Source organism: Copadichromis virginalis, linkage group LG2 (assembly GCF_057382275.1).
Source record: "Copadichromis virginalis isolate Kocher_CV1m ecotype Utaka linkage group LG2, C_Virginalis_male_GT1.1, whole genome shotgun sequence".
Lineage (NCBI taxonomy): Eukaryota > Metazoa > Chordata > Actinopteri > Cichliformes > Cichlidae > Copadichromis > Copadichromis virginalis.
In genome coordinates, this window is record NC_140619.1 from 1891795 (window position 1) to 1908755 (window position 16961).

Below are 16961 nucleotides of genomic sequence, written 5' to 3' on the forward strand. Positions count from 1 at the left end.
ACATTTAAACTAGTAAAACTTTTAAGTATGAAAATTTAAACTGAAATTTACATTTTTCATGGTGGAAACAAATTGATGTTATCCACAATTTTTGAAAATAAATTCAAATATGAAATAAAACACTTCCCTGAAATTTAAGCTCTTTCTTTTTTTATACAATGATGTGTTCCCTGTTTGTGGGTTTAACAAACTTTAGAGCTTCATAGCCAGTCATTGTTAGTGCAAACCTTTCATTCTTTGGTTTAAACATGATGGACTTTAATCAAGCTATGCTGAACTCATAAGAGCTTTTAGCAGCCAAAACATTGTTCAGTTCATTTCGTAGTTCTGGGTAGGACGTGTATGTCCATGGTAGTTCCAGAAGAGGGCCGCATGTGTGTGCCACAGGTCGTCGTGCCAGTCCATCCACAGGCGTGAACAGTACCTCAACCTTGTCAACACAGATGACATCTGACCCAGTAAGAACCTGAACATCCTTCTGAGCCCTGTATCATCAAGTCCTCTGATGTACTGGTGCAGAAATCTGAAGCTCTGCTTCTCTGCTTGAGTGGTGGGAGAGGCAGTAAGCAACTTCAAAAGCTTTCTCGTTGTTGGCTTTTTATCCTCATACATTTGTAGGACATCTTGTGGGCTTTGAAAAGCTTCTTTTAGGAAGTAGCTTGCAACTAAGGACATTTTCTCTGCGGCATATGCTGGTTTTTGGATTAATTGTTTGTGTGCGACTTTCAGAAGAAGGCCTTTTAAGTTCTCTTTGGTTGGAAGCACTGATACATCCAGGCGATCCATGAGATCCAGCACTTCATCCCTGTCTTCATCTGAAAGATCTTCTTTTAGTGCCCTTGTTATCAGATCCCTATCTGATTGACTTAGGTAAAAGAGAAGACTTTCAAACAGCAGATCATCTGATACTTGATTCTCACCGAAGATGAGTGCCACTGTGAAAACAGGAGCAAGGCGACAAGGGAAATATCCATGGTCTTGAAATCCCTTCAGTAAAATTCTACCCATGGATTTCCACTCTTCTTCCTGCCATTTAGGAGACAGTGATGGCACTCTGAACTCCTCTCCTTCAGCTGTGTTGTCCACAAACTCTGACCAAAATGCAGCATACACATCTCTTGATACACCGTCTGCATCAGCTCCTTTTTCATCAATGTAGGTGTATTTTAGAGGGTGTATGAGGAGTGCTGGATCTTTGAACTGGCTGATCATCTCCTCCAGAATAGTAACCCTGTGAAGTTTGATGGTAACACAGACAACATCATATGATCCTGCAGAGCTTATTGCTTCATTGCTTATAGATGTATCTGGACTACTGACTGCTGTGTTTGTTGGAGGAAGTGTAATGGATGTGATGACCAGATCATCTTCCTCAAACTGCAGGAATGGTTCATCTATTGCAGTGTCATCAAGTTGGCAAGGCAGAGGCTCTCCAAGGTAGGGTCCAATCATTACCTCAGATGTGTCTAATAATACATCTTCATCAGCATTCCTAGATTCTGATGATGTGAGTGTGAGAAGCTTCTTCATCTCCTTGATGTGAGTCAGTCAGTTGTGTAACATTGTTTACATGTGTTTTCCCTCTATCATAAACTTCTTCATCATCGTCATCATTGGAAAATCTTCTTGTGCACAAGTAAAATCTCAACATTCCCATTTTAAGTGCTGAGTAGAGTTCTCCAACTGTGACATCTTCATCAAATACGGCCTCTTCCTGATAGTCTAATATGTCATGACTGAACACCTCCCATCTTCCAAATTTGCTTTTTCCACTTGGAAAGAAAAGATCTTTAGCATACTGTAATATGTCAGCTTTTCTGGAGTCTTTGGGCACATCAAAGGTCCTTGTTCCTCCTCCTCTGCGCTTTCTCACTTGCTTACCTTCATGGATCCACCCTAACTCAATTTTTCGAGTATTTTTGTCTTGTCCATGAAATCAATCACTGTGACATCAATCTGTAATAACAAAGATATTTATTACTATACAGAAGTACAAGGTATACCTGCTGCCACACCACATGAGGTACCTCACTAAAAAAATGTATGTAAATTTCACATGTGTTTTGATAATTGTCTGTTATTATTTTAGTGGCAGCCATCAATATTTAGCATTTTACTCTTTTCCTCTCTCTATGCCAGCAACATTAATGAGATTCTCTAACATGTTATTAATAGAAATATTACAGTATATACAACGCCCACCTTTGAAAAAGTAAATTAGCACAGAGCACAAAGGGTTGAACCCACTGGTTTTTTAAATTGAAGCCAAATATCAATATAAACACAGTTTAATTCATTTGTTTTTAGATAAACAAGGAAACATTGTGCATCACATAATATAGCGATATATTTAAGAAACCTGGAATCTGCATACGGGTTAAGTAGTAACATGTGGTCATACAACGACCCAGTTTTATACAGCGGGTTAATTTGTTTTACATTCTCCATTCCATATAGATCCACACCAATGCAGCCTACCGTTACGTCCTTACGCAGTTAAAGCGAGAGAAGCGAAAACCACTGTGGTTGCTAACTTAGCAATATGTCACATTTTTAGACGCTGTAACTTCGTAAAAAGCGAGTTTTACAAGTTTCCCCCTCAAGAGAGCACTTACGTGTTCTTGTAGCATTCGTAAGAGACAGTCCTCAGGTACACCACGATTCCGAAGAAATCTCAGAAGTGGGCTATCAGTGTTTGTGTCCATGTTGAAAGCAGGGCATTCAAAGTTAAGTGCCAGTTCTGAAGAGCGTGAGCTCTCCACAACTACCATGGATTTGGGTTTCCGAATGCAACACGTTTTACGTTCTTACAATAAAAAATGTTATTGTAATGGTATCACGTTCGTACAATATAATATTTATATTGTACGAACGTGATACTTATGTATATTGTAATAACGTGATATTATGTTGTTCAAACGTGAAAAGTATATTGTACAAACAGGAAAAGTATCTTGTTAGAACAATAAACTTTTCACGTTATAACGTGATACACTTGTATTTTTCTTTTGCCTGGGTGGCAGCTCTACGCTTCCGTAAAAAACAGCAAAAACATTTCTAAAATTAAGCAATTTTCTATCAAAACTGCTTAATAAACATTTATTTTGTTTATTTGTATTTTATTAGTATTTTCCTTAAATGTGTTAAATATATATTTTCTCATCTAAATGTCCCCTGAGCTGTGATCCAGGGGGCGGTAATGCGCCTTAACATTGGTTGCCAACCAAGAAGAAGAAGAAGCTGTGAGCCAGGAGAGAGGGGGTGAGCGAGTCCTGAGTGATTCGCTTACGCTTATGGTTCAGCACAGGAAGGGAGGGGGTGAGTAGCTCAAATGTGCTGTTAGCATGTTAGCAGAGCGATGCTACTGTGAACCGAGGAGCTATTTTCTTGATGTGAGCTTCTACTCAGGGTTTTTTCTTCCAGTTCAGAACAGAAATGCTTTTGTTAAGAAACTGGCTGTTGTTCCCCCCCCACAATTATAATTATAAGCTAGATATATTTCTACTGATGGAATTAGTTTGCTAACAGCAACAGGGATTAGTCAGTGAGTCAGTTGGGCTTGTGAATCATGGTTCACAACTCAGTAAAGTGATTCTCAAGTATTGAACGATTCGTTCACGAATCGAACATCACTACTCCACACAACGCCCGACAGCTGCCTTTCATAGTGTGTAACTTGAAGGCCCTGAGTACTTTCTCCCACACTGAAAACACTGGGATGATCACATTATTTGAACATTACCTAATAAGACTGATTCAGCACAGACAGTTATGTTAAACTTTCCTAGCAGTCCTTCACAAACAGGGAACAGTCTGTCTATTCTCTCCATCTGTCAGCTGCTGCTGGCTCTTCCTCCTCCTCTTCCTCACACACTGCTGAGTTTGTCCTGGTGGATCATCAGGGCTGCAAAGCCTCACAGATGATGTGCAGCAGTGGGTCCCTCAGTCTGTCCTCACTCTGGACACTTGCAGTCGTCACACATGGAAATCAAATGTGTGATAAGCTGCAGGATTCAAACACAAGTGTAACTTATAAACACATGTTCATACTTTTATTCCACAATCAGAGAGAAAGAAACAGAGAGAGAGTGCAGGACAGACAGACAGGTGACAGTCTCAGGTGTACACACTGCTACACAACAGCACAGAGAAGCAGGATTTAGTGTTTGTGTTATTACGAGTGTAAACAAGAAGAGTTCCAGATGGTGCAGTGGACACATGTGTGACTGCTGTGATTAAAGCATCTTTCTTTCAGCTTAACGAGTGAACCGTCAGCTCGTTCAAACACACGTTAAAGTCCGTTTGGCTCGACACCACCGAACAGAGGCAGCAATGTAACATAGCTCACATTAACAGTGCAGTGGATCCTGCTTGTGCCGTGATATTCAGGACTGCAAACCGAGCAGCATCACTGACTTTCAGCTTGTTGTGTTTGTGGATATATGACTGACTTTAATTATCCATAAAATCATCACATTCTCTGTAAGATTAAGGTCGACTATTGAACGGCGTATATTTTAAAGTGAAGGCTTTAGAACCAAGTTAGTACAAACATCACTAATGTCACATAACTTTGCCGACATGTGCCCAACAGTAATGTTTTAATGTTCTTCATTATTAAACATTCGCACATAAATAAGGCTCTCCAGCTACACATAACAAGGTGTCAGTTTTAAAGTTAACACAGCAAGAGTCAATTGAGCCCAGAATTGAATTGTCCATGGCTGACTGTTATTGCCCAAACTCATATCTTCTTTTTCCTTTACAAACATAAATTCAGAGTTTTTATTCTCAGTCCTTGGTTCATTTAACTCAGTAGCAGTTAAACTGGATGTCTCACACTCACCAGAATTACATTGATTAGTCTTGGTCATACAGGCAGAATTTACTTCATTACAGCCTCTTTGTTCATATAATCAAATCAAAATGTATTTCTATAGCACCAAAGTGCTTCACAATTAGCAAAGAACAGAGAAAACAATAGAGAAACAAATACCGATAAATGAGAAGACAATGTATTAACATAAAAAACAAACAAACATAACAAACATAAAACAGGCCTGATGATAATCAAACTCAACTTGAATTAAAAGCCAAGGTGAAAAAAAAGTTTTAAGATGCAATTTAAAAGACTGAATATTCTCTGAAGTACGAATCTCTTCAATGAAACTACTGTACTACACTGCTGAGTGACCGTCTTCTGCTCGTCAAATACATTTCATTGCAGTGTTGACTCTGTGCTAACTTGCATATGCCAAATAAAACTGAAACTGAAAGGCTGCAGATAGATAAGAGTGAGAAATAAATTGCGTTCATGTTTGCAATTTTGTCTTGTTACACAATATTTGGAATTAAATAAAACAAACAAAACACTACATTTTAGGAAATATTAGTGGGTGTTTTCGTGTTTGGTATTTTCTACTACTTGGACACTAACGTGGCCGTCCAATGAGATGACGGTGCCAGAAGTGGCCCGCGGCTCATTTGAGTTTGAGACCCCTGCTCTAAGAACTCCAAAGCGCTTTACACTACATCCAGTCATCCACATTCACACACTGGTGATGCAGCTACATTGTATCCACAGCTGCCCTGGGGCGCACTGACAGAGGCGAGGCTGCCGGACTTCATTAAGCTTTGTTTAATGACCAAAAGAACGAGATCGTGGATATAAGTGGCAGAAATTAGCTTTCTCCGAATGGTGGCTGCCCTCTCCCTTACAGATAGTGGCCTCCTCCTGAGTGAGGTGTTCCAGGCATAATAGCAATGTATATTTTATTGAGAAACTCGTCTCTGCATTTAACCCATTCATTCAGTGAAGCAGTGGGCAGCAGTGTATAGGGACAGTACCTTGCTCAGGGGTACCTCAGGGTAGCCGTTCGGGGGATTCGAACCCCCAACCTTCCAACCATGGGGCCACCACTTTACCTACTGAGATATCCCTGCTGCATGTCCTGCTAGAAGGAGGCCCCGGGGCAGTCCCAGGACACACTGGAGGATAATATCTTTAGACTGGCCTGGGAATGGCTGGAATTAAAAGTTTAAGTTCTGCTTAGGCTGCTGCTCCTCTGCGACTCAGCACCTGCCCCTTTCTGATGGATGCCCCATTGAGGCAATTGTGTGTGTGTGTGTGTGTGTGTGTGTGTGTGTGTGTGTGTGTGTGTGTGTGTGTGTGTGTGTGTGTTTTAATTACAATTTTGCTAAAAAAAAAAGAATCTGGCTTGCATCAGTCACATGATGACCATTAACCAATGCCCACTCATGACAGCAGAGCGAGCTTTCAAAGAGAATGGGCGTTCTGGAGAAATAGAGGAAAATGCACATTAATTGGGAGACACTGACTGATGCAAAGAAAACCAGGGTGTACAGTGTACACTGTAGTCTATAGCACCCAGGAGTGTTAGGTTATTATGCACAAGATGGTAAGCTGTCTTCTGGCAACTGTCGAATTGAAACAAACGAGCGTGCTGTGTGTGCAACAGCACGAAAAACATTACTAAGGATGCAACGATACCAATTTTTTCAAACCGATACGATACCGATACTTGGATCTGAGTACTTGCCGATACTGAGTACAAAAACCGATACTTCTACCACACACACACACACGCAAATGCAATGAATTGGAAGACAGGTTTTATTTTATTCTTAAAATAAAATCTTAATAAAAATGACCACAAAAAATTTCAAGTGAAAAATAAGCACTTCTGTTAAATTATTGCGGAGTGTCCACATTGTAATTTAACAAAATATCACTGAACTATTGGCACTGTCTCGAGCTTTCAGAATAATAAATAAACACTTCTGTTTGGAATAAAATAAACTTTTAAATTGTTGCAGAGTGTCCATATTGTAAACGAACAAACAAAATAACGAAAGTATTTGGCATTGACGAACAAACTCCTCATCTGCCCGTGGATCATCAGTCCACTGTGCCGTTAAACTGAGGACTGACATCGCGCACACACTGCTGTCTTTACCTCTTCAGAAAGTTTTGGCACCATTATCTCCCTGATGTATGGGCGGCTGGGAATTTCATATCGCGGCTCGAGTATGCTGAGAAGACGGTTCAATCCTATGTTTTCCACGACCAGCATTGGCTGGTCATCCAGAGCGATAAAATGAGTCAGAGTCTCTGTTATTTTAACTGCCTGTGGATTTTCTCTTGACATTTTTCGTTGCTTTTCCAAAACCTGAGTTAAAGTTGGCTGTTCCGGTCCACACTGCTGACATTTTGTTTAGCCTAGCTACAGCAGCCTCCAGTTTTTTTTTATCTGGAGCCGCCAGTCTCACTCGCCTAACCCTGTGCCTGTTTAGCGCTGGATGTCCCCCTAGTGGCCAATCTAAAAAACTACAACAGAAATGACATGCCACCCTCTGACTAAAGAAATAAGTTAGTATCGGTTCATGGTATCGGTTAACTTTTACGAGTATGAGTACACACACATTTTACAGTATTGGCCCCGATACCCGATGCCAGTATCGGTATCGGTGCATCCCTAAACATTACCTGTCCTTTTATTAACTGTTCAAGTAGTGCTGGTCATAGCTGCTAGCTACCTGGGTAAGGGTGTCATGGGTCTGTAGCTCTGTCCACCAATACACCCTGTATTTGTCATGATAAACTGATCAGCTGGCAGATTAGAACACAGTATGCAGGACTGAAACTCAAAGAGGAGCTGTATTGTTGGAGCTCACAGAAAATTTAAAATAAAGCTGGAATTAAAGTGAAAACACAGGAGCGCACAGCATGTAAAAATGAGGGAGAACATGATAGAGAACAAAGAGAGACTAAGACAGTGGCTCTACATGCAGGGTTATGAGGAAATGGTAAGCAGCTGGGAATACAACTGACAAAGGACACAAAACTAAACAGTACACAAGGAATAAAGACAAAACAAAACAGGAAACATCACAAACCGTTAGAGACTGAGACTGAACTTGACGCAGACAAAAAGGAAACAACCATCGAGACATGACTGACTGGAAGACAAGACTAACTACTGAGACAGGGCAGAGACAGACACGAGGACACAACTGGGGGAATCACAAAAGGGAACAAAGAAATCTATAACAAACAAAATCAGATAATGAACTCACAATTCAACTCCAAATTCAAATTCTGGTCAAAGATCCAGAACCATGACTGCATGGACTAAACATGACAGGAGAATGCCTGAACCTGTGTAGAAACTGTGAAAATGTTTGGGGTGATCCATGTTCACATGTTTCCAACTGGACTGTGTCACAGTGTCATGTTAATAATATTTTGCAGGGCGATGGCAGGACAGAGGCAGGGCTGCTGGAGTTTGAAGCTCCTGGTCATCCTCAGCCTCACTGAAGAGTTCGGTAAGAGACTACAGCACTACAGATGACCACACATGTGCAGACAAACACACACTCATATCGCATACACAACTTTCTCTCTGGTGTGCAATGTTACCAAGTGGAGTTTTTCCTAATATTTTTTTTCTTTTCTGCCTGTCCCGTTTGGCTCTTTTGCATCAGAATTATTGTCTAAAGGCGAAGAAAGATGCCCAACGGATTTACTTTACCAAATGGACCATCCGGGCCTTGCCCTATTGGTCTATTTGATTCACCTTTTATTGTTTATTTTATTTTACTTTAACCTGCTAAATACAGGACAGACTTGACTGGGGAAAAGAAAGGGGAGAAAGTAAAACAGCGGGGAAGAGGAACGGTGATAAAGGGCAAAAAAAACAAAAACCAACAAAAAAACCAGACAAAAAATGCATATATCAATCACCTGGATCACCTGTTGAGAAAGAAAAAAGAGAAAACCAGCAAAAAAACAGAGCAACATCATGGCGATGATCTATGTGAATATAACAGTAAATACTAAATATTAAATATTATTGTGCAGCACGTAAGATCGACAGTTTTTCCTACTATAACAGAGTGTTTTATTCTTTTTCGTATAGTACTTTATTCTGTTGTATATTTTATTCATGTTGTTTAGTTTGTTATAATATTTATGTTGTATTGTGTTTTTCTTAACAACAATGAAATTTTGTATTTAATTTTAAAACAAACTGGGAGCCAGTGAACAGAGGCAAGCACCAGGGAGATATGTTCGTGTCTCTTTGCACGTGTCAGGAGACGAGCTGCAGCATTCTGGACCAGCTGGAGCCGTGCTAGACACGACTGGCTGACACCTACATATAAAGAGTTGCAGTAGCCCAGTCGAGATAGGATAAAAGTGTGGATTGCCCGTTCTAGGTTTTTAAAAGATAGTGCATCTTAGGGGCATACAAATCCAGTGTAGAAGTGGTTCTCGGCCAGAACCAGGACTTAGTTCCCCATCCCTAACAAATTGCTGAGCTTTAAACTGTGTTTCAATGCTTTCAGAGGTGAGAGATGATGAGTGGGAGGAACTCGGCTCTGACATCGCTGCACTGCATCAACTCCAAGGACTGTCTGAACATATGTTTGATGAAAAGCTTATGAACTCCTCAACAACCAGGTATCTTATGGCTATTAACAGCTGTTACTACATTAAAACCCCTGTGGGTATCATAGACATTGGTTATTAGAAGCACTGTGTGGCTCTTTCAGTGCGAGTGTCATAGAAGCATTTAAATAAGCCTTGTCACATGTGGGAAAAAAAATAATATTTAATATCAGGGGGCAAAGGTTACTGAAAACATGAGCTATCTTGGCTGTCTCCTAGTGGAGATCTTTTTTTTCTGCTCCAACACAGACAAAGCAGCATGCACTGGTATCTGTTATATAAAATAACCAGTCTGGTGTGTTCATGGCCTCATCACTCAGTAGGAAACTAATTGAGAAAATGTTTTAGGGAATATAGTTTGCTGGAGATGCAATATAGCGCAGTGTGCCAGAGACAGGAGTTGAATTCAAAAACAGCTTTAATGCCAAAGTCTTTTTGAAAAAACAGAGGTGGATGCAGGAATAACACACAACAACCTGACGTCTAGTGAAACCACAGAATAAGGGTGGAAATGACAAAGGACAGGAGTTAGACTCTGACAATAAATACACAGCATGTAAGGAGGGGAGAGGAAACAGGTGGGAACGAATCAGACAAGATGAGACAAGGAAGTAGAACTAGAGAAAGACCCAATGCCCATGACGAAGAATGCACCTAAAAATTTGAGACTTAACTTTGACATTTACTACTTGCAACCACAGCACACTGCAACTTTTTCAAAAGTAAAAAAGTAATCCATAACAAAAAGTATAATGCAGAATGTGTTTCATTTAGGGGAAATGGCTACCACCTGTCAAGATTTGGAAGATCTGTAAAAAGGTAAAGAGGCTTTCAGTCATTTACATTTTTTAAATGGTGTTTAGCGTGTTTAAAATTGCTGTCTCATACCTGGATATTTCATGTCCTTTGCAAGTATTTGTAAAATAATTTGGACAGTGCTTCACAATACACTGGATTTTTTTTTTTTGTTGAAATACTTGGTTATTAATGAGCCAAAAAGTCCATTAGGGGTCATCACAGCAGCTCATCTGCATCCTTTTCATACTGCGTCCATATTTTCCTTTGTGACACCAACCCTCTGCATGTCCTCCTTCACCACATCCATGAAGCTTCTCTGAGCTTCTCCTCTTTCCATCTTCACATCCTTAGGCCAGTATATCCACTCTCCCTCTGCATGTGTGCAAACCATCTCAGCCTCAGACTTAACTTTGTCTCTAGACTGCTCAACATGAGCTGTCTCTCTGATCTACTCATTTCTCATTTCCCTCTGGGGGAGGGGTGGGGGTGGGGGGGTATGCCCAACTGCGCTTTGTTGACTGTTTCAGACTTTAAGACGCCGTGTATCTCAAGAAATGGGGAGATGAACTGCTTTTTGTCTGTTTTTGAGGGTGGGGGAAGAGGCACAAGGGTTGATATAAGCCAGCGAACTCCTTCCTTGAGCCTGACACCCCGCCTATATTCTTCTAACGGCGTTACTTTTTTCAGTAATGAGTAATCTAACTAATTACTATTCCTATCGTTACAACGCCGTTACAGTTACTAACAAGAAAATGCAGTCGTGTTACTGTTTTTCAACAAACAGACAGTTGAAGCTGTGTTCAGCTCGCCGCATCTTATATCAGCTGTGCGCGCTCCCGCGGCGGCAATCACTTTCTGCCTGACGATCACTTTTTGGCACAACACCTGGAGCTAAGGGGGCAAAACAATCGCATGAGTGCTGCTGAACAAGCTAGCGAGCTAACTTCCTGCTAACTTCTAACTCCGTTAAATGTCATAAATTCCGTTTTCATGGATGCCTGGATGTTAAACTCAATTGTTACACCTGGTAGAGCAGAACGCTGATCATTTTATTAAAGATGAAAGACTTTAGACAGTTTTTCAACTCTCAGTAATGCCACAGTGATCGTTTGATATATGTGTAACGGGTGTATTAAAAAATAATTTATATTTCACCAAAGATCCATCCTGCAGTGTTATCTCGCTTTGTCAGTATTGGTTATGTATATGTATTTATTTATATATGTTTATTTTCTGTATTTATATTTTGGGAGCTTTTATTTTGTTTGTGTGACCTTTGACTTCCCACGAAGTCACTTCCTGTAGCTGCGCGCTATTTTCCTCAGTCGCCGAGAGGCCCCGCTGAGGAGAGGTGAGCATACGCTAGTGTTCTCAGTTACAGAGCGAATAAACACAGTTAAAGTAACTAAAATTCTGGGAGAATAAATCCACCCAGCTGGCAAAGTGAGAGCTGACTCCTCTGGTCATTCGCACAACACAACGCAGAGAACTAATGGCAATAAGAGTTTAAGGCCAGACCGGCTACAGTGGTGCCGTGACCCGGATCCACACCACTTCAGACTTGCTCATCGTGGTTCGTGGAGACGCGATCAACATCAGTTTGGTCACCAGAGGTTGCTGTAATGGACAATTTAATGTAAGCTCTGAACACAAATCCCAAGCGTTCGAGGAAACACTTGCACCTTTTTTTTTGGACTGTTGTTTACAAGGTAAATTTAATTCTGCTGTTTGCATTGTACATATGTTATAACAATGGATGATGAAAAAGTTTCAAGTGACGGGTTCAGCTTTGCCATGGGAAGAGGGAGGGTAATTGAGGGGTTGCCTAGTACACCTGTTCGTAGTGCAGGCTCCCCAGCTTTCTGTTCCACTCGCATACTTGGTTGCACATCTTCCAGTAGTGGTAAAGGTAACTCATTCTCAGACCCTTCAGCTACAGCAGACCCAGCATTAAATGACCTGATAACACATATAGCTCAACAGGTGGGGCAGACCATTAGGGATCAGTTGAAAAAGGAATGTGGGGAAAGGGATGACGGGGCCGCACAAGCTCAGAGCAGTGTAAGCCAGCCACCCAGCGAGCCCACTTACCTTAACCTGACTGGGGCAAAGCTAGTCCTGCAGTCAGATGTGAGAGAGCCTCCAGTCTTCAGAGGAGATGGGTCGGATAAACATACAGTCTGTGAGTGGGAGGAGCTGATGAGAATGTATGTCAAGAAGCGAGCAACACCCCTTCAGGAACAGTACCAAGAAACAATGTTCAAGTTGATGGGCAAAGCTAAGGACATTGTAAGAATAACCCTGAGAAGCACCCCATCGTGAAAACCTTGTGAGAATCCAAATGTTATATATGACATACTGAGGCAACATTTCAGTGACATGACATATTCGTGTATGCCTATGGCCGATTTCTACAGCACAGTTCCAGTGCCAGGAGAAACTCCTGTAGAATATTGGGTCAGACTGAATAAGGCAGTTGATGCAGCAGAGGAAAGCCTGAAGAGACTCGGACGGCACATGGAGGATCCCTGCCAGGAGGCAGCCATGATGTTTGTGAAGTACTGCCCTGATCCCACCCTTGCTGCTGTTTTCAAGTTCAAGGCACCAGATAAGTGGACAGCCAGTGAGATTCAGGAGCAGGTGAATCGGTACCAGCTTGAGATGAAAGAGCGTATGCTCCCCAGGTCTAAGTGTCTCACACCAGTTAAAGCTAACATCCAGACCCCTGCAGCTGATGGTCTAGCGACATCAATGCACCCGGGAGAAACACAGGTGCAGGCGGGATCAAATGAGACAGTAAAGTCCCCTTGTAATGACAGTTGCCTGAAATTACTAATCAGCCTTTTTGACCATGCTTTATCGCAGAATAACCAGGTTGCAGACAAACAGCTTCCTCCAGGTCAGGCCCGACCCAGATGTTGTAGAGTATGCCAGTCCCCTGAACATTCTACCCTTGTGCATTGTAGGCAGAAACACCTATGCCTTGCATGCTTTGAGCCAAACCATATTAAGAGAAACTGCCCTCGTCGCTCACCGATTCAAAGGCGCCCTGCCTCCCAACCTAATGACACCCAGCCTTTAAACTAGCTGGCCCGCATTTGGTGAGGGGATGTGTGGGCACAGATGTTGAAACCCTCGGCAGTGATGACGTTGAAAAGCATTACATTAAAGCATGTGCAGCTGCACCAGATGGTGTTAAGGTGGTAGTTGTTACGGCTGTGGCCATAAGAACACTGTGTGGGCTGTTTGTTCTGTCTCTTTACTGTGTTTAAGACTCTTTACAGGTCCCTCCCCTAATGAAGAGTAGTGAGCAGCTGATTGGACCATGGAACAGGTGACCACATTCAAAAAGCCGCTCTGACAGCTCCAGAGAGAGAGAGAGAGAGAGAGTGTGGAGCCGTCGCAGTCCTGACCCTGGTTTTCCCAGCCTGTGTCTATTTTGTGTATTTGTGGGAGTGTGAATTGTAAAAGCACTCGTGGGCTGAAGCGGAAGGGGTGAGCTGCCTTTTCTTTTGGAATCGTTTTCTCCTGTTTTCTTGGTCAGGGAGCGAGGGATAGCTCTGGCATTTGTTTGTTCTTTTTTCTTTCTTAGGGTTTAGTTAGTCTTTTCTGGTGGGACTTAGTTGGTTTTGTTTATTATTTTGGCCTGGGCTCACCCTGGAGCTATGCTTCTTGTCCTTAAATAAAATCACTTTTTTTTACTCACAACTGGTTTGGATGTTTGGCTTGGGAACCAGGGCGGGGATTTGTCTCTCTCTCCTCCAACCTTATGTGCGTCCCTACCCGCCTAGACTAGGGGCGTAACATAAATGGGGGCTCGTCCCTTTTCGTTCGTGTGATTGGTTCGTTTCCTTTTTGCGTTTGTGGTGGGGGGGAAACGTCGTGCGCGAGTTTTGCGGCTCTGGAGTGCGCGGGTGCGGTTGGGTGTCTGCGGTGTTGTGTTTTCCTTTTTCGCTTTGCTCGTGATGTCGTTTGACATGGATGATTTTGCGCAACGTCCCTCCATTGAAAAGTTGGAGCGGTGCACAAAAGTAGATTTGTTGGTAGTGGCTAACTTATTCAGGGTGGATGTTCCGTTGAATGCTAAGAAGGCGGAAATTAAACACTGTTTGGTGGAGAGACTGGTGGACAGGGGAGTGTTTGGGGGGCAGAAAACCTCGCCGAGTGGGTCTGGGAGTTTGGAGACGGCAGTGGGGGCGGAAGCTGCTGGGGCCGTCCCGAAGCCTTCCAAGGGGCGGATGCCGTCGGGGGCGGAAGCTCCTGTCGCCATTCAGTCTCCTGTATTTGACCCGGCTGGCCAGGTTGGGGCGGGTTTGGTGACGGAGGATCTCAGGCTTGCCCTTCGCTTGAAGGAGGTGGAGTTGGCGGCTAAGGCTAAGGAAGTCGAGCTCATGCATCTCCGCATTCGAGCTATGGAGCTTGATCGTTCTCGAGCGAGTGACGCTGCTCCCGTTCCTGTAAGTACACTCCCCGACACTCCCACCATAGACCAGTTTAACGCTAGCAAACAGATTGTTTTGGTACCTCCTTTTAGGGAAGGAGAGGTTGACTCATATTTCACTGCTTTTGAGCGCATCGCAACCACTTTAAAATGGCCAAAGGACGTCTGGAGTCTGTTGCTGCAATGCAAATTAATAGGAAGAGCGCAGGAGGTCTGTGCGAGTCTTTCTATTGCGGACAGCTTGGATTATGAGGTTGTCAAATCCACTATTTTGCGGGCTTATGAACTTGTCCCAGAGGCGTATCGACAGAAGTTTCGTGCCTGTCGCAAGCTTGATAGTCAAACGTTTGTGGAATTTGCACGTGAGAAAACTGTCTTATTTGACAAGTGGGTGGCTGCCAGTCACGCGGAGGACTTAACTCAGCTAAAGGAGTTGATCCTGCTGGAAGAGTTCAAGACATGTCTCCCTGAAAACATTGTCGTGTATCTTAATGAGCAGAAGGTTGGGTTACTGTCTAAAGCCGCGGTCCTTGCCGACGAGTTTGTGTTAACTCATCGTGCTGCACTTTCGACAGAGCGCCGTGAGTACACTTCCTCACCTCGTCCTGTCAGAAGTTATAGGGTTTCCCCTAAGCGCCAGACACGTTCTGCTGCTATTCCTATGTCAGATCGCAAATGTTTTTATTGTCATGAAATCGGGCACCTCGTTGCTGCTTGCCCATCACTACAGCGCAGGGAGCAGGCCAACACGGTGAGGAAGCCGAAAAGTGTGGGTTTCGTTCGTTCTATGTCAGCTTCCACTTCACCTAGCAATGGAGTGGGAAGTGAAGGCTTTGATGAGAGCTACCGCCCTTTTGTGTCGGAGGGGTTTGTTTCGTTGAATGAAAAAGAGGAGGATCGGGTGCCGATCATGATTCTGCGTGACACTGGGGCCGCGCAGACTCTTATTTTGAAGGGTATTCTACCTTTTTCTGATGACTCTTTTTGTGGTTCGGATGCTCTTGTCTGGGGTGTAAAAATGGATGTACTGCGTGTGCCACTGCACAATGTGTTTCTTCAATCGCCGCTCGTTTCGGGTTCGGTACCGGTTGGCGTGCGCGACCAGTTGCCAGTGCCCGGAGTTGCGATGATTCTGGGGAATGATTTGGCTAACGGAAAAGTGTTTTCTACCCCGAGAGTGGTTGAGATACCGGTGCCTGATATTTCATTACCTAACCCTGTCGCTGAGGAGCATTCCTCCTCTGTTTTTCCTGCTTGCGCGGTAACTCGTGCGCATAGGCGCAAGTACGGTGACGTGGATTTATCTGATTCTTTTCTCTGTGCTGGTGGTGGTCCGGAGTCTGAATCTGAAACCCGTGTTCCACTGACAGGCGACTCTGAGGCGATGCTGCCCATTAGTCCATCAGGGACACCTCAACTGTCTTTGGAAATCAACAAAAAGGAGTTGGTTTCGGCACAGCAGAGTGACCCAACTCTTGTGAGTTGTTTTTCCGCGGCCAACTCTAGCGACCAGTACCCTCGTGTTTATAGTGTCGAGGATGACGTGTTGATGCGTACTTGGTATCCGCCTACAGCTGGTGATTTGGGTTGGAATGTGTTTAAACAGGTTCTGGTGCCTCAACAGTACCGACCCAAAGTTCTTGGTCTTGCCCATGACAGTTTTTCTGGACATTTAGGTATTAGGAAAACCTATCACCGCATTCTGCGTCATTTCTTTTGGCCAGGATTGAAGAATGACGTTGCTCAGTATTGTCGTTCTTGTCACACCTGTCAGATTAGTGGTAAGCCTAACCAAGTCATTCCACCCGCTCCATTACACCCTATTCCAGTTTTAGGGGAACCTTTTGAACACATCCTCATCGACTGCGTTGGTCCGCTCCCTAAAACAAAATCGGGTCACCAGTACCTCTTGACTCTGATGTGTGTTGCTACCCGTTTTCCCGAGGCAATTCCGTTGCGCACCCTTAAGGTTAAACCAGTTGTTAAGGCATTGGTGAACTTTTTCTCTATTTTTGGTTTACCAAAAGCTGTTCAAACTGACCAAGGCTCTAATTTCATGTCTAGGATTTTTGCTCAGGTTTTGCAGTCACTTGGCATTAAACATCGGAAATCTAGTGCCTATCATCCGGAGTCGCAAGGTGCGCTCGAGCGGTTTCATCAGACATTGAAATCGATGATGCGGAAATTTTGCCTTGAGTCTCAAAAGGAGTGGGATGAGGGGTTGCCGCTGCTTCTTTTAGCAGTGAGAGAAAG

General features: G+C 43.2%; 1 protein-coding gene and 1 pseudogene across 1 annotated transcript in view; one reads left to right on the forward strand and one right to left on the reverse strand.

Annotated features, from left to right (window-relative positions):
- LOC146716703 (uncharacterized) overlaps positions 1–2705 on the reverse strand; it is a 2890-nt pseudogene extending 185 nt beyond the window's left edge.
- Positions 2706–8276: 5571 nt separating this feature from the next.
- Positions 8277–16961, forward strand: part of LOC146716704 (uncharacterized) — a 33425-nt gene continuing 24740 nt past the window's right edge. The window contains exons 1-3 of the mRNA XM_085467403.1: positions 8277–8346; positions 9367–9481; positions 10244–10288. Coding sequence (XP_085323529.1) covers positions 8277–8346; positions 9367–9481; positions 10244–10288 — 230 coding nt within the window. The remainder of the gene's footprint in view (positions 8347–9366; positions 9482–10243; positions 10289–16961) is intronic.